Source organism: Gymnoscopelus braueri (assembly GCF_963280865.1).
Source record: "Gymnoscopelus braueri genome assembly, chromosome: 7".
NCBI lineage: Eukaryota > Metazoa > Chordata > Actinopteri > Myctophiformes > Myctophidae > Gymnoscopelus > Gymnoscopelus braueri.
Genome location: NC_137608.1, coordinates 51,577,062 through 51,591,102, shown reverse-complemented (window position 1 = coordinate 51,591,102; position 14,041 = coordinate 51,577,062). Strand labels below are relative to the sequence as shown.

The 14,041-nt window shown below is 41.5% G+C and overlaps 2 protein-coding genes across 3 annotated transcripts in view; both read right to left on the bottom strand.

Moving 5' to 3' along the window:
• The window catches only part of LOC308087919 (H-2 class II histocompatibility antigen, E-S beta chain-like), a 662,842-nt gene that overhangs the window by 314,680 nt on the left and 334,121 nt on the right, over nucleotides 1-14,041 (bottom strand). The window lies entirely within an intron of this gene.
• Nucleotides 1-14,041, bottom strand: part of trpm3 (transient receptor potential cation channel, subfamily M, member 3) — a gene marked incomplete at both ends in the record, with an annotated part of 344,779 nt that overhangs the window by 97,799 nt on the left and 232,939 nt on the right. For both annotated transcript variants that reach the window (XM_080432157.1, XM_080432158.1), the window contains one exon: nucleotides 5,882-6,056. In XM_080432157.1, coding sequence (XP_080288283.1) covers nucleotides 5,882-6,056 — 175 coding nt within the window. The remainder of the gene's footprint in view (nucleotides 1-5,881; nucleotides 6,057-14,041) is intronic.

Below are 14,041 nucleotides of genomic sequence, written 5' to 3'. Positions count from 1 at the left end.
ATTACTTAATGTACAAGAAGTCTACACATTTATAGAGAATGTAGAATAATTGTTATTTTGATCAACGTTTGCCTGTCATCTCTCCTATTGGTACCAACATCAATACAACATGAAATTGTGGACAAAATCTCATCCAACGACAACAAAATATCATAATAAGTTTTGGGTCTGAGCGTCTAAATCTCATCAAATGAAAGGGGTTGAAAACTGGTTTAAAGGGACTACACCATGAATTTGAACTTTTCCTTCTTTTTTGTGTGTGTTTTGGTCTCCCCTACCTCTCTTCTATCCCCAAAAATACCCCAGTTTGAACACTCAGGCTTTCACAGCATATCTGGGGTTTTCTGTAAATTGGTCTCAAAACAGACCAAACTGATTTTCACCCGAACGTGACGTCACGTTCGGTACAATCCCTCCCGTTTTTTCAGTTCCAACTAAAAATAAAAATAAAATAAAAAATGTTTTTTTTTTTTTGTTTTTTTTTCACACAGATCTAGGAGATAACATGCATACAAACTGGCTCAATAGCGCCCCGTGCCAAACAGGACAATGTGGTATTGCAGGTGAAAGTGCTTTATAAGCCAGAGAGAAGTTAGTTGGAATGAGTATATCTGAGGCTTGATTCAGGCTCAAACCTTTTGAAAAACTTTTGAGGGACATAAACAACATGATATTAAATATTAAATATATTTTTTAAATTCATGGTGTACATCCTTTAAATGGTTGCATCAGGTCTGAAGTGACGCGTCGTGGTGTCCCTGTGTTACATGTGTATTGCGTATGTCTCACATCAGCTCTGTCATTACAACTGTGATAATTGTGCTGTCACTTACATGATGTGATTATAGTTCTGATGCTGCATGACACGGATTGGAATAAATCATCTCTTCTCTTGGAAATGAAGGTTGAAGCAGCATCGCTACCAGGCATGTGTTTATGCAGGATTAAAGGCACACATGTCTCAAGCATAGTCTTAAACTGTGTGTGTGTGTGTGTGTACGAGTGTGCGTGCGCGTGCGTGCGTCTGTGCGCGTGTGCGTGTGCGTGTGTGTGTGTGTGTGTGTGGAGCCCTGGATGCCATAGACAGAGGGGGGCGAGACCGTCGGCTGAGACTGTGATTGGTTAAGGCAAAACATGCCTCCGTTTAGCAATAAAGCCATTTCCTATCTTTGAGTCTCTCTTTGATTCTGAACCTTAATTCGAAGCCCCAGAATCAATTTTCAAATGTCAAAAAGTCCTGCATTTCGTCAGTGTAATCTCTGGCTCAAATGATGTCAAAGATAGTGACGGGAGAGAAAGGGAGAGAGAGAGTGGGTTATGTGAATCTTCTGATGCGTTGCTTGAATGTGCTGCAGCACTGCTGGCTATGCGCGTGTGCCTGTGTGTGTGTGTGTGTGTGAGGGATTACTGTACTTTGTATACCGACTTCAAAACCATGGAGCATTTGTACAAGCCCAGTTGGTTATATCTTTTTTTATGTTGCATCGTTTATGTGCAAATAAACTAAACTCGGAGCAAGTATGTTTCTAATCAAATCCATTTCCTTTCTAATCAAATCTATTTTGGTTTACAAAAGCACAGAAATCACTGCAGCATCATGGGTAATGCTGGTAAAACGGTTTTATATGGAAATGGAAACATTTAAAATCGTTTTACAGCTTCTGAATAACATATCGTTGTTGGGCGGGCAGAAACCTCATATCTCCATATTTCAAATGTTTCGTAAATGAAAGCCCCTACTTGTTCTACAGTGTCACACAAAAGTTGCAAGAATAGCCGATCTACAAGCTCACAAGGGGTTGTGTCACTATTTTTGTGTGTGTTCGTGTGTTCTATAAATATTGAACTTTGAAATTATGAATAAGAGCTTGTGATTGAATAATAACTTCATTAGATTAAAGTTCTCAAATTCTTCCCGACCCGACATTTTTGGGCCGGGCCCAAAATCTATGCTAATTGCGTGAAGAAAAAAGAAACTGCATCGAGCGGGCTGACGGCATGCATCCTAGCAGAAGCATGCAGCTCAAATTGAACTTTACTCAGGTATCTAGTTTGCCCGACCTTCCTAGCCTGTGTTACAAAGGGCGACAATGGCCAAAACTCAATCGAAAATCAGCATCTTGAAAAAGTGGTTTTGGCCATTATCTCTGTAAAAGAAGGTCCAATCTGCTCAGTCCAAAGCTTGTTGGATGCGTGACTTTGAGGACATTAAGCCCAGAATGACAAATTTTTGGGCATAAAAGTATGGTAACCCAGTAGGGCCCAGTTAGGGCCGGGCCTTAATTTTCAGGCCTGTTGAGCACTCTACATTAGATCCATTGGAACACAGGTTCTGTTTCCCATTTCCTGAGAAGTGACTATGTTGGACATATACAACGATATTCCGTTATTCAGTAGAAGCGTACCCTGGGGGGGTTTGTTTGTTCATGGTCTTACCCTCCCTCCTCAGAGTACTATAGTGTTACTGTATATACTGTAGTGTTAGTTCATGGTCTTACCCTCCCTCCTCTGAGTACTATAGTGTACTGTATATGCTGTAGTGTTAGTACATGGTTTTACCCTCCCTCCTCAGAGTACTATAGTGTTACTGTATATACTGTAGTGTTAGTTCATGGTCTTACCCTCCCTCCTCTGAGTACTATAGTGTTACTGTATATACTGTAGTGTTAGTACATGGTCTTACCCTCCCTCCTCTGAGTACTATGTTACTGTATATGCTGTAGTGTTAGTTCATGGTCTTACCCTCCCTCCTCAGAGTACTATAGTGTTACTGTATATACTGTAGTGTTAGTTCATGGTCTTACCCTCCCTCCTCAGAGTACTATAGTGTTACTGTATATACTGTATATACTGTAGTGTTAGTACATGGTCTTACCCTCCCTCCTCAGAGTACTATAGTGTTACTGTATATACTGTAGTGTTAGTTCATGGTCTTACCCTCCCTCCTCTGAGTACTATAGTGTTACTGTATATACTGTAGTGTTAGTTCATGGTCTTACCCTCCCTCCTCAGAGTACTATAGTGTTACTGTATATACTGTAGTGTTAGTACATGGTCTTATCCTCCCTCCTCAGAGTACTATAGTGTTACTGTATATGCTGTAGTGTTAGTACATGGTCTTACCCTCCTCAGAGTACTATAGTGTTACTGTATATACTGTAGTGTTAGTACATGGTCTTACCCTCCCTCCTCTGAGTACTATAGTGTTACTGTATATACTGTAGTGTTAGTACATGGTCTTATCCTCCCTCCTCATAGTACTATAGAGTTACTGTATATACTGTAGTGTTAGTTCATGGTCTTACCCTCCCTCCTCAGAGTACTATAGTGTTACTGTATATACTGTAGTGTTAGTTCATGGTCTTACCCTCCCTCCTCAGAGTACTATAGTGTTGCTGTATATACTGTAGTGTTAGTACATGGTCTTACCCTCCTCAGAGTACTATAGTGTTACTGTATATACTGTAGTGTTAGTTCATGGTCTTACCCTCCCTCCTCAGAGTACTATAGTGTTACTGTATATACTGTAGTGTTAGTACATGGTCTTACCCTCCCTCCTCTGAGTACTATAGTGTTACTGTATATACTGTAGTGTTAGGTCTTACCCTCCCTCCTCAGAGTACTATAGTGTTACTGTATATACTGTAGTGTTAGGTCTTACCCTCCCTCCTCAGAGTACTATAGTGTTACTGTATATGCTGTAGTGTTAGTTCATGGTCTTACCCTCCCTCCTCAGAGTACTATAGTGTTACTGTATATACTGTAGTGTTAGGTCTTACCCTCCCTCCTCAGAGTACTATAGTGTTACTGTATATGCTGTAGTGTTAGTTCATGGTCTTACCCTCCCTCCTCAGAGTACTATAGTGTTACTGTATATACTGTAGTGTTAGGTCTTACCCTCCCTCCTCAGAGTACTATAGTGTTACTGTATATGCTGTAGTGTTAGTTCATGGTCTTACCCTCCCTCCTCAGAGTACTATAGTGTTACTGTATATACTGTAGTGTTAGTTCATGGTCTTACCCTCCCTCCTCAGAGTACTATAGTGTTACTGTATATACTGTAGTGTTAGTTCATGGTCTTACCCTCCCTCCTCAGAGTACTATAGTGTTACTGTATATACTGTAGTGTTAGTACATGGTCTTACCCTCCCTCCTCTGAGTACTATAGTGTTACTGTATATACTGTAGTGTTAGTTCATGGTCTTACCCTCCCTCCTCAGAGTACTATAGTGTTACTGTATATACTGTAGTGTTAGTACATGGTCTAACCCTCCCTCCTCTGAGTACTATAGTGTTACTGTATATACTGTAGTGTTAGTTCATGGTCTTACCCTCCCTCCTCATAGTACTATAGTGTTACTGTATATACTGTAGTGTTAGTTCATGGTCTTACCCTCCCTCCTCAGAGTACTATAGTGTTACTGTATATACTGTAGTGTTAGTTCATGGTCTTACCCTCCCTCCTCAGAGTACTATAGTGTTACTGTATATACTGTAGTGTTAGTACATGGTCTTATCCTCCCTCCTCAGAGTACTATAGTGTTACTGTATATACTGTAGTGTTAGTTCATGGTCTTATCCTCCCTCCTCAGAGTACTATAGTGTTACTGTATATACTGTAGTGTTAGTACATGGTCTTACCCTCCCTCCTCAGAGTACTATAGTGTTACTGTATATACTGTAGTGTTAGTACATGGTCTTATCCTCCCTCCTCAGAGTACTATAGAGTTACTGTATATGATGTAGTGTTAGTACATGGTCTTATCCTCCCTCCTCAGAGTACTATAGAGTTACTGTATATACTGTAGTGTTAGTACATGGTCTTATCCTCCCTCCTCAGAGTACTATAGAGTTACTGTATATGATGTAGTGTTAGTACATGGTCTTATCCTCCCTCCTCAGAGTACTATAGAGTTACTGTATATACTGTAGTGTTAGTACATGGTCTTACCCTCCCTCCTCAGAGTACTATAGAGTTACTGTATATACTGTAGTGTTAGTACATGGTCTTACCCTCCCTCCTCAGAGTACTATAGAGTTACTGTATATGATGTAGTGTTAGTACATGGTCTTATCCTCCCTCCTCTGAGTACTATAGTGTTACTGTATATACTGTAGTGTTAGTTCATGGTCTTACCCTCCCTCCTCAGAGTACTATAGTGTTACTGTATATGATGTAGTGTTAGTACATGGTCTTATCCTCCCTCCTCTGAGTACTATAGTGTTACTGTATATACTGTAGTGTTAGTTCATGGTCTTACCCTCCCTCCTCTGAGTACTATAGTGTTACTGTATATACTGTAGTGTTAGTTCATGGTCTTACCCTCCCTCCTCAGAGTACTATAGTGTTACTGTATATACTGTAGTGTTAGTACATGGTCTAACCCTCCCTCCTCTGAGTACTATAGTGTTACTGTATATACTGTAGTGTTAGTTCATGGTCTTACCCTCCCTCCTCATAGTACTATAGTGTTACTGTATATACTGTAGTGTTAGTTCATGGTCTTACCCTCCCTCCTCAGAGTACTATAGTGTTACTGTATATACTGTAGTGTTAGTTCATGGTCTTACCCTCCCTCCTCAGAGTACTATAGTGTTACTGTATATACTGTAGTGTTAGTACATGGTCTTATCCTCCCTCCTCTGAGTACTATAGTGTTACTGTATATACTGTAGTGTTAGTTCATGGTCTTACCCTCCCTCCTCAGAGTACTATAGTGTTACTGTATATGATGTAGTGTTAGTACATGGTCTTATCCTCCCTCCTCTGAGTACTATAGTGTTACTGTATATACTGTAGTGTTAGTTCATGGTCTTACCCTCCCTCCTCTGAGTACTATAGTGTTACTGTATATACTGTAGTGTTAGTTCATGGTCTTACCCTCCCTCCTCAGAGTACTTGTGTCCGAAGGCCAGGATGTCGGAGGCCCTGCCGCTTCCGTCACACACCACCACGGGGACCGGGGGCGTGTCCCTGAGGTACTCCAGCACGATGGAGATCACGTTGGGACCGCCCTCCACGATCAGCGCCACCACCGGCACGCCCTGACCGATGCCTGAGAGAGGGAGAGAGAGAGAGAGAGAGAGAGAGAGAGACAGAAATAGAGAGAGAGACAGAGAAAGAGAGAGTTTTAATTTGCTGTTAATAGTGCCACAGGTTTTATACTGCAGCAGCAGTTTTGTGTCTAAAAAATGCTAAGATTATTCATAAGATTATTCAAAATCCTCCAAACATTTTCAAGGTCTAGTGAAATAAAAAATGAGTTTTTCACAATTTTAGAGCATCCGTGCTCATCATATGGGCATACCTAACAATAGATGCCAAAACAATTGTCAAAAACTTTATTTTTTTATATCAAAAGTCCCTAAAATGCCAATCTTAATGACTTCCTGTGAACGAAAACGTGCTGCGTGATGACACAGATACACTTTTATGAATATAAATGAATCTTGGTTTAGTTCACCTGCTTGATTCCCATAGCTGCAGGTTCCTCCAAACACAGCTGATTTTAATTACAGAACTACTCGTTTTGAATCTCATTCAAGATGACATCCAGACGGTGTATTACTCATTGTAAACACAGAAATATGTCTCTGAAAACATTTTAGGTTAGTTTGTTTGTTCCCATAACTTGGTAACAAACATTCTGCACAGTGGCCTTGTCTCTCTCCTTTGGCCAGCCTGCTACAAACAATAACACTGCACACCATGTGAGTGAGGTTCTACCGTGCCATAGCCTGAAGGGATGGAACCTTCTGATTGGTTGCGAGGCTGTTTCAGACCGAAACTTCAAAATAAAATGACCAAAAGTGTCATTGCACTGAAACTTTATATATATATATATATATATACACGTACGTACGCACGCACGCACGCACGCACGCACACACACACACACACACACACACACACACACACACACACACACACACACACACACACACACACACACACACACACACACACACACACACACACACACACACACACACACACACACACACACACACACACACACACACACACACACACGCTTGCATATCTACTATTTTTGAATAGCCAATGTATAATTAAGTGGTTAAAATGATGATCAAAGGTGATTCAGACTAAGCAACATAAATGAAAGCTAATGATCCTACACCTACAGGAATACAATTCAGATGTAGAAAACATAAACGTGTTGGTGAGTACAGTACATCTACGGTGATACTAGAACCAATGTTGTACTGGACCAAGAAAATGCAAAACGTGGAAATATTAATGCCATCAGTTTCAAAGGTTTCTCCCAAGCTAACCTTACCTACGTGTATAAATATAGCTATTTCTGACAGCTAAATGTACAATTCTTATGTCTATGTAAGCTAGTTTTCAATGTACTGTAACACAGCTATGTTTACACATTTCTTTATTTGCTTCTAATTGTGCATAGGCCTACATATGTTTTTGTTTTGACTGTTTTGTTCCATGAATGCTTGCCAAAAAAGCTCCTTTGAAATGAATTGAAGAGAGAGAGAGAGAGAGAGAGAGAGAGGCCATATACAAGACTTGCAGTCTGAAGGTCAGTATGAGTCACACTTTGGCTTCGTGAATGAATACATCATGACATTTATTATTGAGGAGATCTTTTCATTTAGCACTGAGGAGAGGAGACAGACTCGCAGGCAGACAGACAGACAGACAGACAGACAGACAGACAGACAGACAGACAGACAGACAGACACTGTGCCACACTCCTTCAGGAAACTTTGAATGGAGCACAAACTGGGCTGTGGGAAAATGGTTTGAGCAGAAACAGTGAATGTGACAATGCATTTGGATGGAGATTGGAGAGACATACAGTACGTGATTCTGTCACATAATACAACTGCCTGCTGGGAGGAACATCAAGAGCTATGCTATACAGGACTAGAATAAATGACAGTTCATTCCATGCATACTGTATATGAATGTATACAGTGGAACTGACAAAAACCTTTCCTTTTTATTATTATTTGTACAAGAATCCTGCACTCTCTTGCTCAGCAGCATCAGTTTTATTTGTATTCAAATTGACGTTCCGGTCCCTCTGGACCTTCATCAAAAGTGTCTTGATGAAGGTCCAGAGGGACCGAGACGTCTGTCAATTTGAATAAAACTGAGTGCGGGATGTTTGTTCATGATTGCTTCATTTGTCACTGTCCAACGCACCTGCATCTGAACGAGGTGGACGTGCAATTTTCTTTACAAAGACTATTATTTGCAAAGAATAAACTGAACATTGTGAAAATAGACGATGTACACGCTTGTACGTCAGCTTTTTTCACTACTTGTGTGGGACACTCTTGTATGATGAAGCAGGGCGTTGATTTACCCCCAAAAAAAGTTGACAAATGGAGTTACAAGGTTTCTGCCCGACAGCAACATTTGTTTTGGATTAAACCGCTAATAAGAGCACGAAGGACAGGTGAGGGACAGAGGGAGAGAGAGTTGGAGGGAGGTTCTCAAAGTGGGGTCCGGGGATCTCCAGGGGTTTTCCAGGGGTTCCCCAGAAAAATGTGTCAGTCAGTTTAACCACTTTAAACCTATTTTACACTTCAGCTGTTCGAAAACAACCGATCTGCAAGCCCACAGTAGATCTGCTATTTTTTTATTATTTTGAAAATGTTTAACAAACTCAAATCTTCTCTTACAGGAGTCCGCGGCACAGAATATTTTCAGACTGGCGTCCGTGGTGAAATACCTACCAATTTGGGCGTTCCTTGACATGACAATGTTTGAGAGCCACTGCGCTTTATAAGTAACGTTTGAGTTTGGGGGCAAAAGGAGCGCTCAGGGAGGGACATGGAGAATCAGAAACAAAACACAAAAGAGAGAACAGAGTGTAGGTGTTCAGCCCTCATTAATACCAGACATTTAGATCCAGATGGGAGCGTGGGTGTGACTGACAGTGTAGATCCAGATGTGAGCGTGGGTGTGACTGACGGTGTAGATCCAGATGTGTGTGTGGGTGTGACTGACAATGGGACGCGTAGAAATGTCACCTGATTCATCACACCACCTTTCAATTATTTTTTGGGGGAAGCTTCTTTACAAAAAGAACACATGCAGCCTAAGAAAACCCACACCCACCGGCATATGTCCTGTAGTCTGTGTGTGCGCGTGTGCGCAGGCATGCGTGCTCACAACGAGTCGCAATGCGACTCGTTGTGAGCACGTAGATCTGCTATTTTAAAATAGCCTAGGTATAAAATAGGGCTAAAGTGGTTTATGTATGTTTTATAATGTAATCATTTATATCTGCAAAGTAACTAGTTGTTTTCAAATAATTGTAGTGGAGTAAAAGTACAATGTTTGCCTCCGAGATGTAGAGGAGTAGAAGTAAAAGTATAGACAATTGGAAATACTCCAGTAAACTAAAAGTACCTCAAAATTGCACTTAAAGGGATACTTCACTTTCGGGCCGGGGAAACATTTAAAAAATATATTAAAAATAAATGAAAAAAGTTATGGAAAATTCATGGCCCCCTCACGCATTAGTAGGACACTCTAATGCGTGAGGGGGCCATGAATTTTCCATAACTTTTTTCATTTATTTTTAATATATTTTTTAAATGTTTCCCCGGCCCTAAAGTGAAGTATCCCTTTAAGCGCAATACTTGAGTAAATGTACTTAGTTACTTTACACCACTGCTTGAATGCAGCAAACAAAGACAACCATCTCGTTACCAACAGATCCTGATCCTACCAAGGTGAACAGCATCCATCTAAAGTTAAACAGTTATCCTGTCTTGTTGGCAATGTTTTCCTCTACCCTTGGTGGGTTTCTAGTCGTATCTTGCAGAGGGGAGGAGGATGCTGGATGGATGCTATCCTGATGAAGCCATCTCTCTCATACCCTCTACCATGAGCTGGTGGGGAATGAGGAGCAAACATTCAGCCAAGAGGCTCATTGTCCCCTGGCAGCAAACAGAGGGACTTGGACATGCCTGTGTGCCAGTACAGCCATCAGGCTCCATAAACAAGCCTGTTCTGTTCTGCAGGGATTACTGACTCCTGCTTGACTCTAGCTCATTTGCACATGGAATATTACTGGGATGTACTGGCTACCCACCGGCTACTGAAAATAGTCGATCTACAAGCTCACAACGCGGCTTGTATTTTCGGAGCACGACACACGCACACAACCAAGCATAAAATGACTTTGTCTTAGTTCTACACTAGCTCCTAGTTTTTAGTTGTTGAAGAAATTGTCAAAATATTTTAGTCATAGTTTTAGTCATCATGATTCTATTTAGCTTTCGTCAGTGAAAAAATGTAGTCAACAAACATTTTTCCGACATAGTTTTAGTCGTTTTGTGGTATGGCGAAATTATCGTACATTTGGGCATTTTTGGAACATCGTACAGAGGGTAAAATTATTGTACAAATACGATAATTATCGTATACAGTATCTGACAACACTGTCTGAAACTCGTCAAGTGAGAAACGATCTGCGGTGCAAAAATAGGTGCGATTAAAATGCGAAAAAAAATTTAACGTGATATTTTTTCTGTAATTAATTAATCGAAATTAACGCGATAAAGTCCAGGCCCTAATACAATCTTTTGAAAATAGCAGATCTACAAGCTCACAATGTGTCGCACCGCGACGCATTGTGAGCTTGTAGATCGGCTATTTTCAAATGGCCGAAATGAAAATTTATATAGGGCTGAAGTGGTTAATGTGTGTTTTGTAATAATCCAAAAATGTAGTTGAAAAACATTTTTCCGTCATAGTTTTAGTCGACGGAATTAACAGATCGACTTGGACAGTCCGGTGTGCCAGTATACAGACATCAGGCTCTACACACAAAGCCTGTTCTGTTCTGTTCTGTTCTGGGATTATCTCCTTCTTGACTCTACTGGCTCATTTGCACATGGACTATACTGGGATGTACACTAGAACCACCCCCAGCCTGTAGGAGTACGTGTAGTGACTATCATCACCCTCCTCCCCGCCCGGCTTCCCTCATTATTTACCTCTGTGCCTTCCAAGTGCTACTGTACTGTACATGTATTATCCAGATATCTATTGTTGAAGGCCGGCTGACATTCTGTCATTCTGCTATTCACTGTCTGTAGTACAAATATCCATTCATAGCCGATAGATGTATATGTCACAGGGTGAATGGAGAACCAGGTAGATTGAAGACAGAGCGCTCGTTTTTAGGCACGGGGCTTCGGGGCGAGGCGGGGCTTTTCGAGATAGGGTTTATTAGCGAGGCTCGCGAGGAGGAGGAGGAGAAGGAGGACGCGGCGCTGCGAGGCGGGGGTTTATTACGTGAGGCTCGCGAGGAGGAGCTCCTCCTCGCGAAATAAACCGAGAGGCGGGGCTTTGATGTGCCGACGCGGACCTGTCTTTTGTTGTTCCCCCCCACATAGCAACCAGGAAGCTACGCTAGGGGAACGCTGAACACGCGTGCACACGCACACGCTTGTCCGCGACGGAGGCGCGCCGACTTAGTGGAGCTTGAGGCCGAGGAAGCGCGAGGCGCGAGTGCCCGCGCTGACCGGCCGATGCTCTACTAGTCGACTCAGCGCCGTTTGAGTTGTAAACCGATAGTGAAAGAATAGTTCTTTTCATGGATCACTGTGTGTGTGTGTGTGTGTGTGTGTGTGTGTGTGTGTGTGTGTGTGTGTGTGTGTGTGTCAGTGTCAGGGAGAAAGTAAAACAAAAGCCAGAACACAATAAAAGTATCTTAACAGTCCTGCTTTCAATAAACCAAAAAAAGCATGAGCGGGTGCGCGTGTGTGTGCGCTTGTGTGTGTGTGTGTGTGTGTGTGTGTGTGTGTGTGTGTGTGTGTGTGTGTGTGTGTGTGTGTGTGTGTGTGTGTGTGTGTGACTGTGTGTGTGTGGTCGCAGCCATATATGTTTGTGCACAAGCCTGGCTTGTGGCTCCCTCTAGTGTTGCTTCTACAGAATTGCTGGGTGGGTGGTAAAAACGAACGCGCCTTCTTCAATCTACCTGGTTCTCCATTCACCCTGTAACATATATATTCATGCATTATTCACAGCCAGGTGATATTGATGGAATACATTATGTTCACTCAGTCAGACAAAGTGCTGGTGGATAAGGTCGGACTCTGTCTATTCATTTTGAATCTACACCTGTCTGTACCTCGTTTGTACAGTATATCCAGTCTACAGAGAATCAGCGGATTTGGAAACGGTCTGTGTGTGTGTGTGTGTGTGTGTGTGTGTGTGTGTGTGTGTGTGTGTGTGTGTGTGTGTGTGTGTGTGTGTGTGTGTGTGTGTGAGCGAGCGCGCACACACACACATGCATGCATGTTTGTTGAAAGTGCCATTATTGTATAATTTACAATTATATATAATATTTTATCAGAATTGATATTATTTATATGAGTTCATCAGTTAATTGGTCCTAAACAGATAATTATTTCATTTTGTGGTTACCCCCCCGTGCATGTGTGTGTGTGTGTGTGTGTGTGTGTGTATGGTATGAGACTGACAAACAAACAACATGTTGAGGTACTTTTACTTTACTTCAGTATCGAAAAATCACTTGTACTCCCTGCGCTCGGGTTCTTCTCCCACCACTGCTTAATCACAAACTATTAGAGGTAATCACAAATAATTACCAGGTGGGATTATTCTCGACAGCTCACATCCATCCTTCCATCCAGCCAGCCGAGGGGGTTACACTTCACTGCCAAAATCTACACACTCACCTCATCTGACTCTTTGTGTCTCTGTCATTTGTGTTTTCTCCTAATTACACAGCTTAACTCTTTCACTGCCACACTTATTTCAGACTGTGTCGTCCCAGTGCCAGGAAAAAGGTGCATTTTTCCTCCGTTTGTTTTTTAACATTGAAGTGAATGTAGCAGCAATTTTTTGAATAGCGTTATCTCCTAGTTCCTTTGAGATAACCCAAAAAAGAAAAATACCAAAAAGAAAATCCAAAAATTCAAAAAAGAAAAATATATATATATATATATTTTTTCAAAATTTTTTTTTTTAATATTTCCGTCTTTCCGTCATTGGCCATGATAGCCATAGAGCCATCGGACGGGAATTCCCGTTTTTGGCAGTTAAAGAGTTAATAGTTGTCACCGTCACACATTCTAAACCTGTCCAGGTCCTCTGTGCGCTACGGTAGACAGCATGTTCTCTCTTTTTACTGCCTTTAGCAACCAAACAACGCTTTTTCAAGTGAAAATAGCCGATCTACAAGCTCACAACGTGACAAAATGTGATGCGTTTGAAGTTGTAGATCGGCTATTTTCACTACTTTTGTACGCCACCATTGTATAACTAAGTATAATACAGGATTTAGCGATAATTTAAAAAAAAAATTAAACTTTTTTTGTGTCGATTCGTTGATATTATATATGGGACATTTTTTATTATTATAAACAAACTGCTTCTCGATTAATTGATTAACTTACATTACCAATATCGGTAGTCTCGCTTTTGCGAGACTTCTGGTGGGGCACCGGAAGTCTCACTACAGCGAGACTTACGGTAGGGCATATTCAAGACAAACACGTTGCATAGTGTTCTAACACTATGAACATCAGATCTCACCCAAAAATAAAAGCTATTGAAATATGCGATTTAGAGCACGTCCCATAGGCGTGGGTTTTTAGCTTCAGCGGTCCTAGGATATCATAACATCATAAAAAAGGTAAGAAAAACTTCGGGCGAAATTCTCCTTTAAAAGCCCAGCCCTAGCTCGGAACGCTTGACCCCATAGTCTGCCTAGTAACACAGTGGCTCGCTCGAGGCGAGCCAATGAAACATCATGTACCAGTGGTTTACTACCACGGATCTTCGCTGTTTGTTTCCATCAACCTCTAAAGTGCTTTGACATGATATGTCTCAGAGATTTCACTATGTCTGTGGTGTGTGTGTCCTATCTGTCTCCATTAATGAATCGCCAGCAGGATGTGTTTGTAGTCGACTCAGAGAGCGGGTTTATATCCTTATCCTCAGCCAACCTTTCTGCTGAAAGACTGTGGATATGAAACAACATAAATCACCAGCACACTGAGTGTCTGA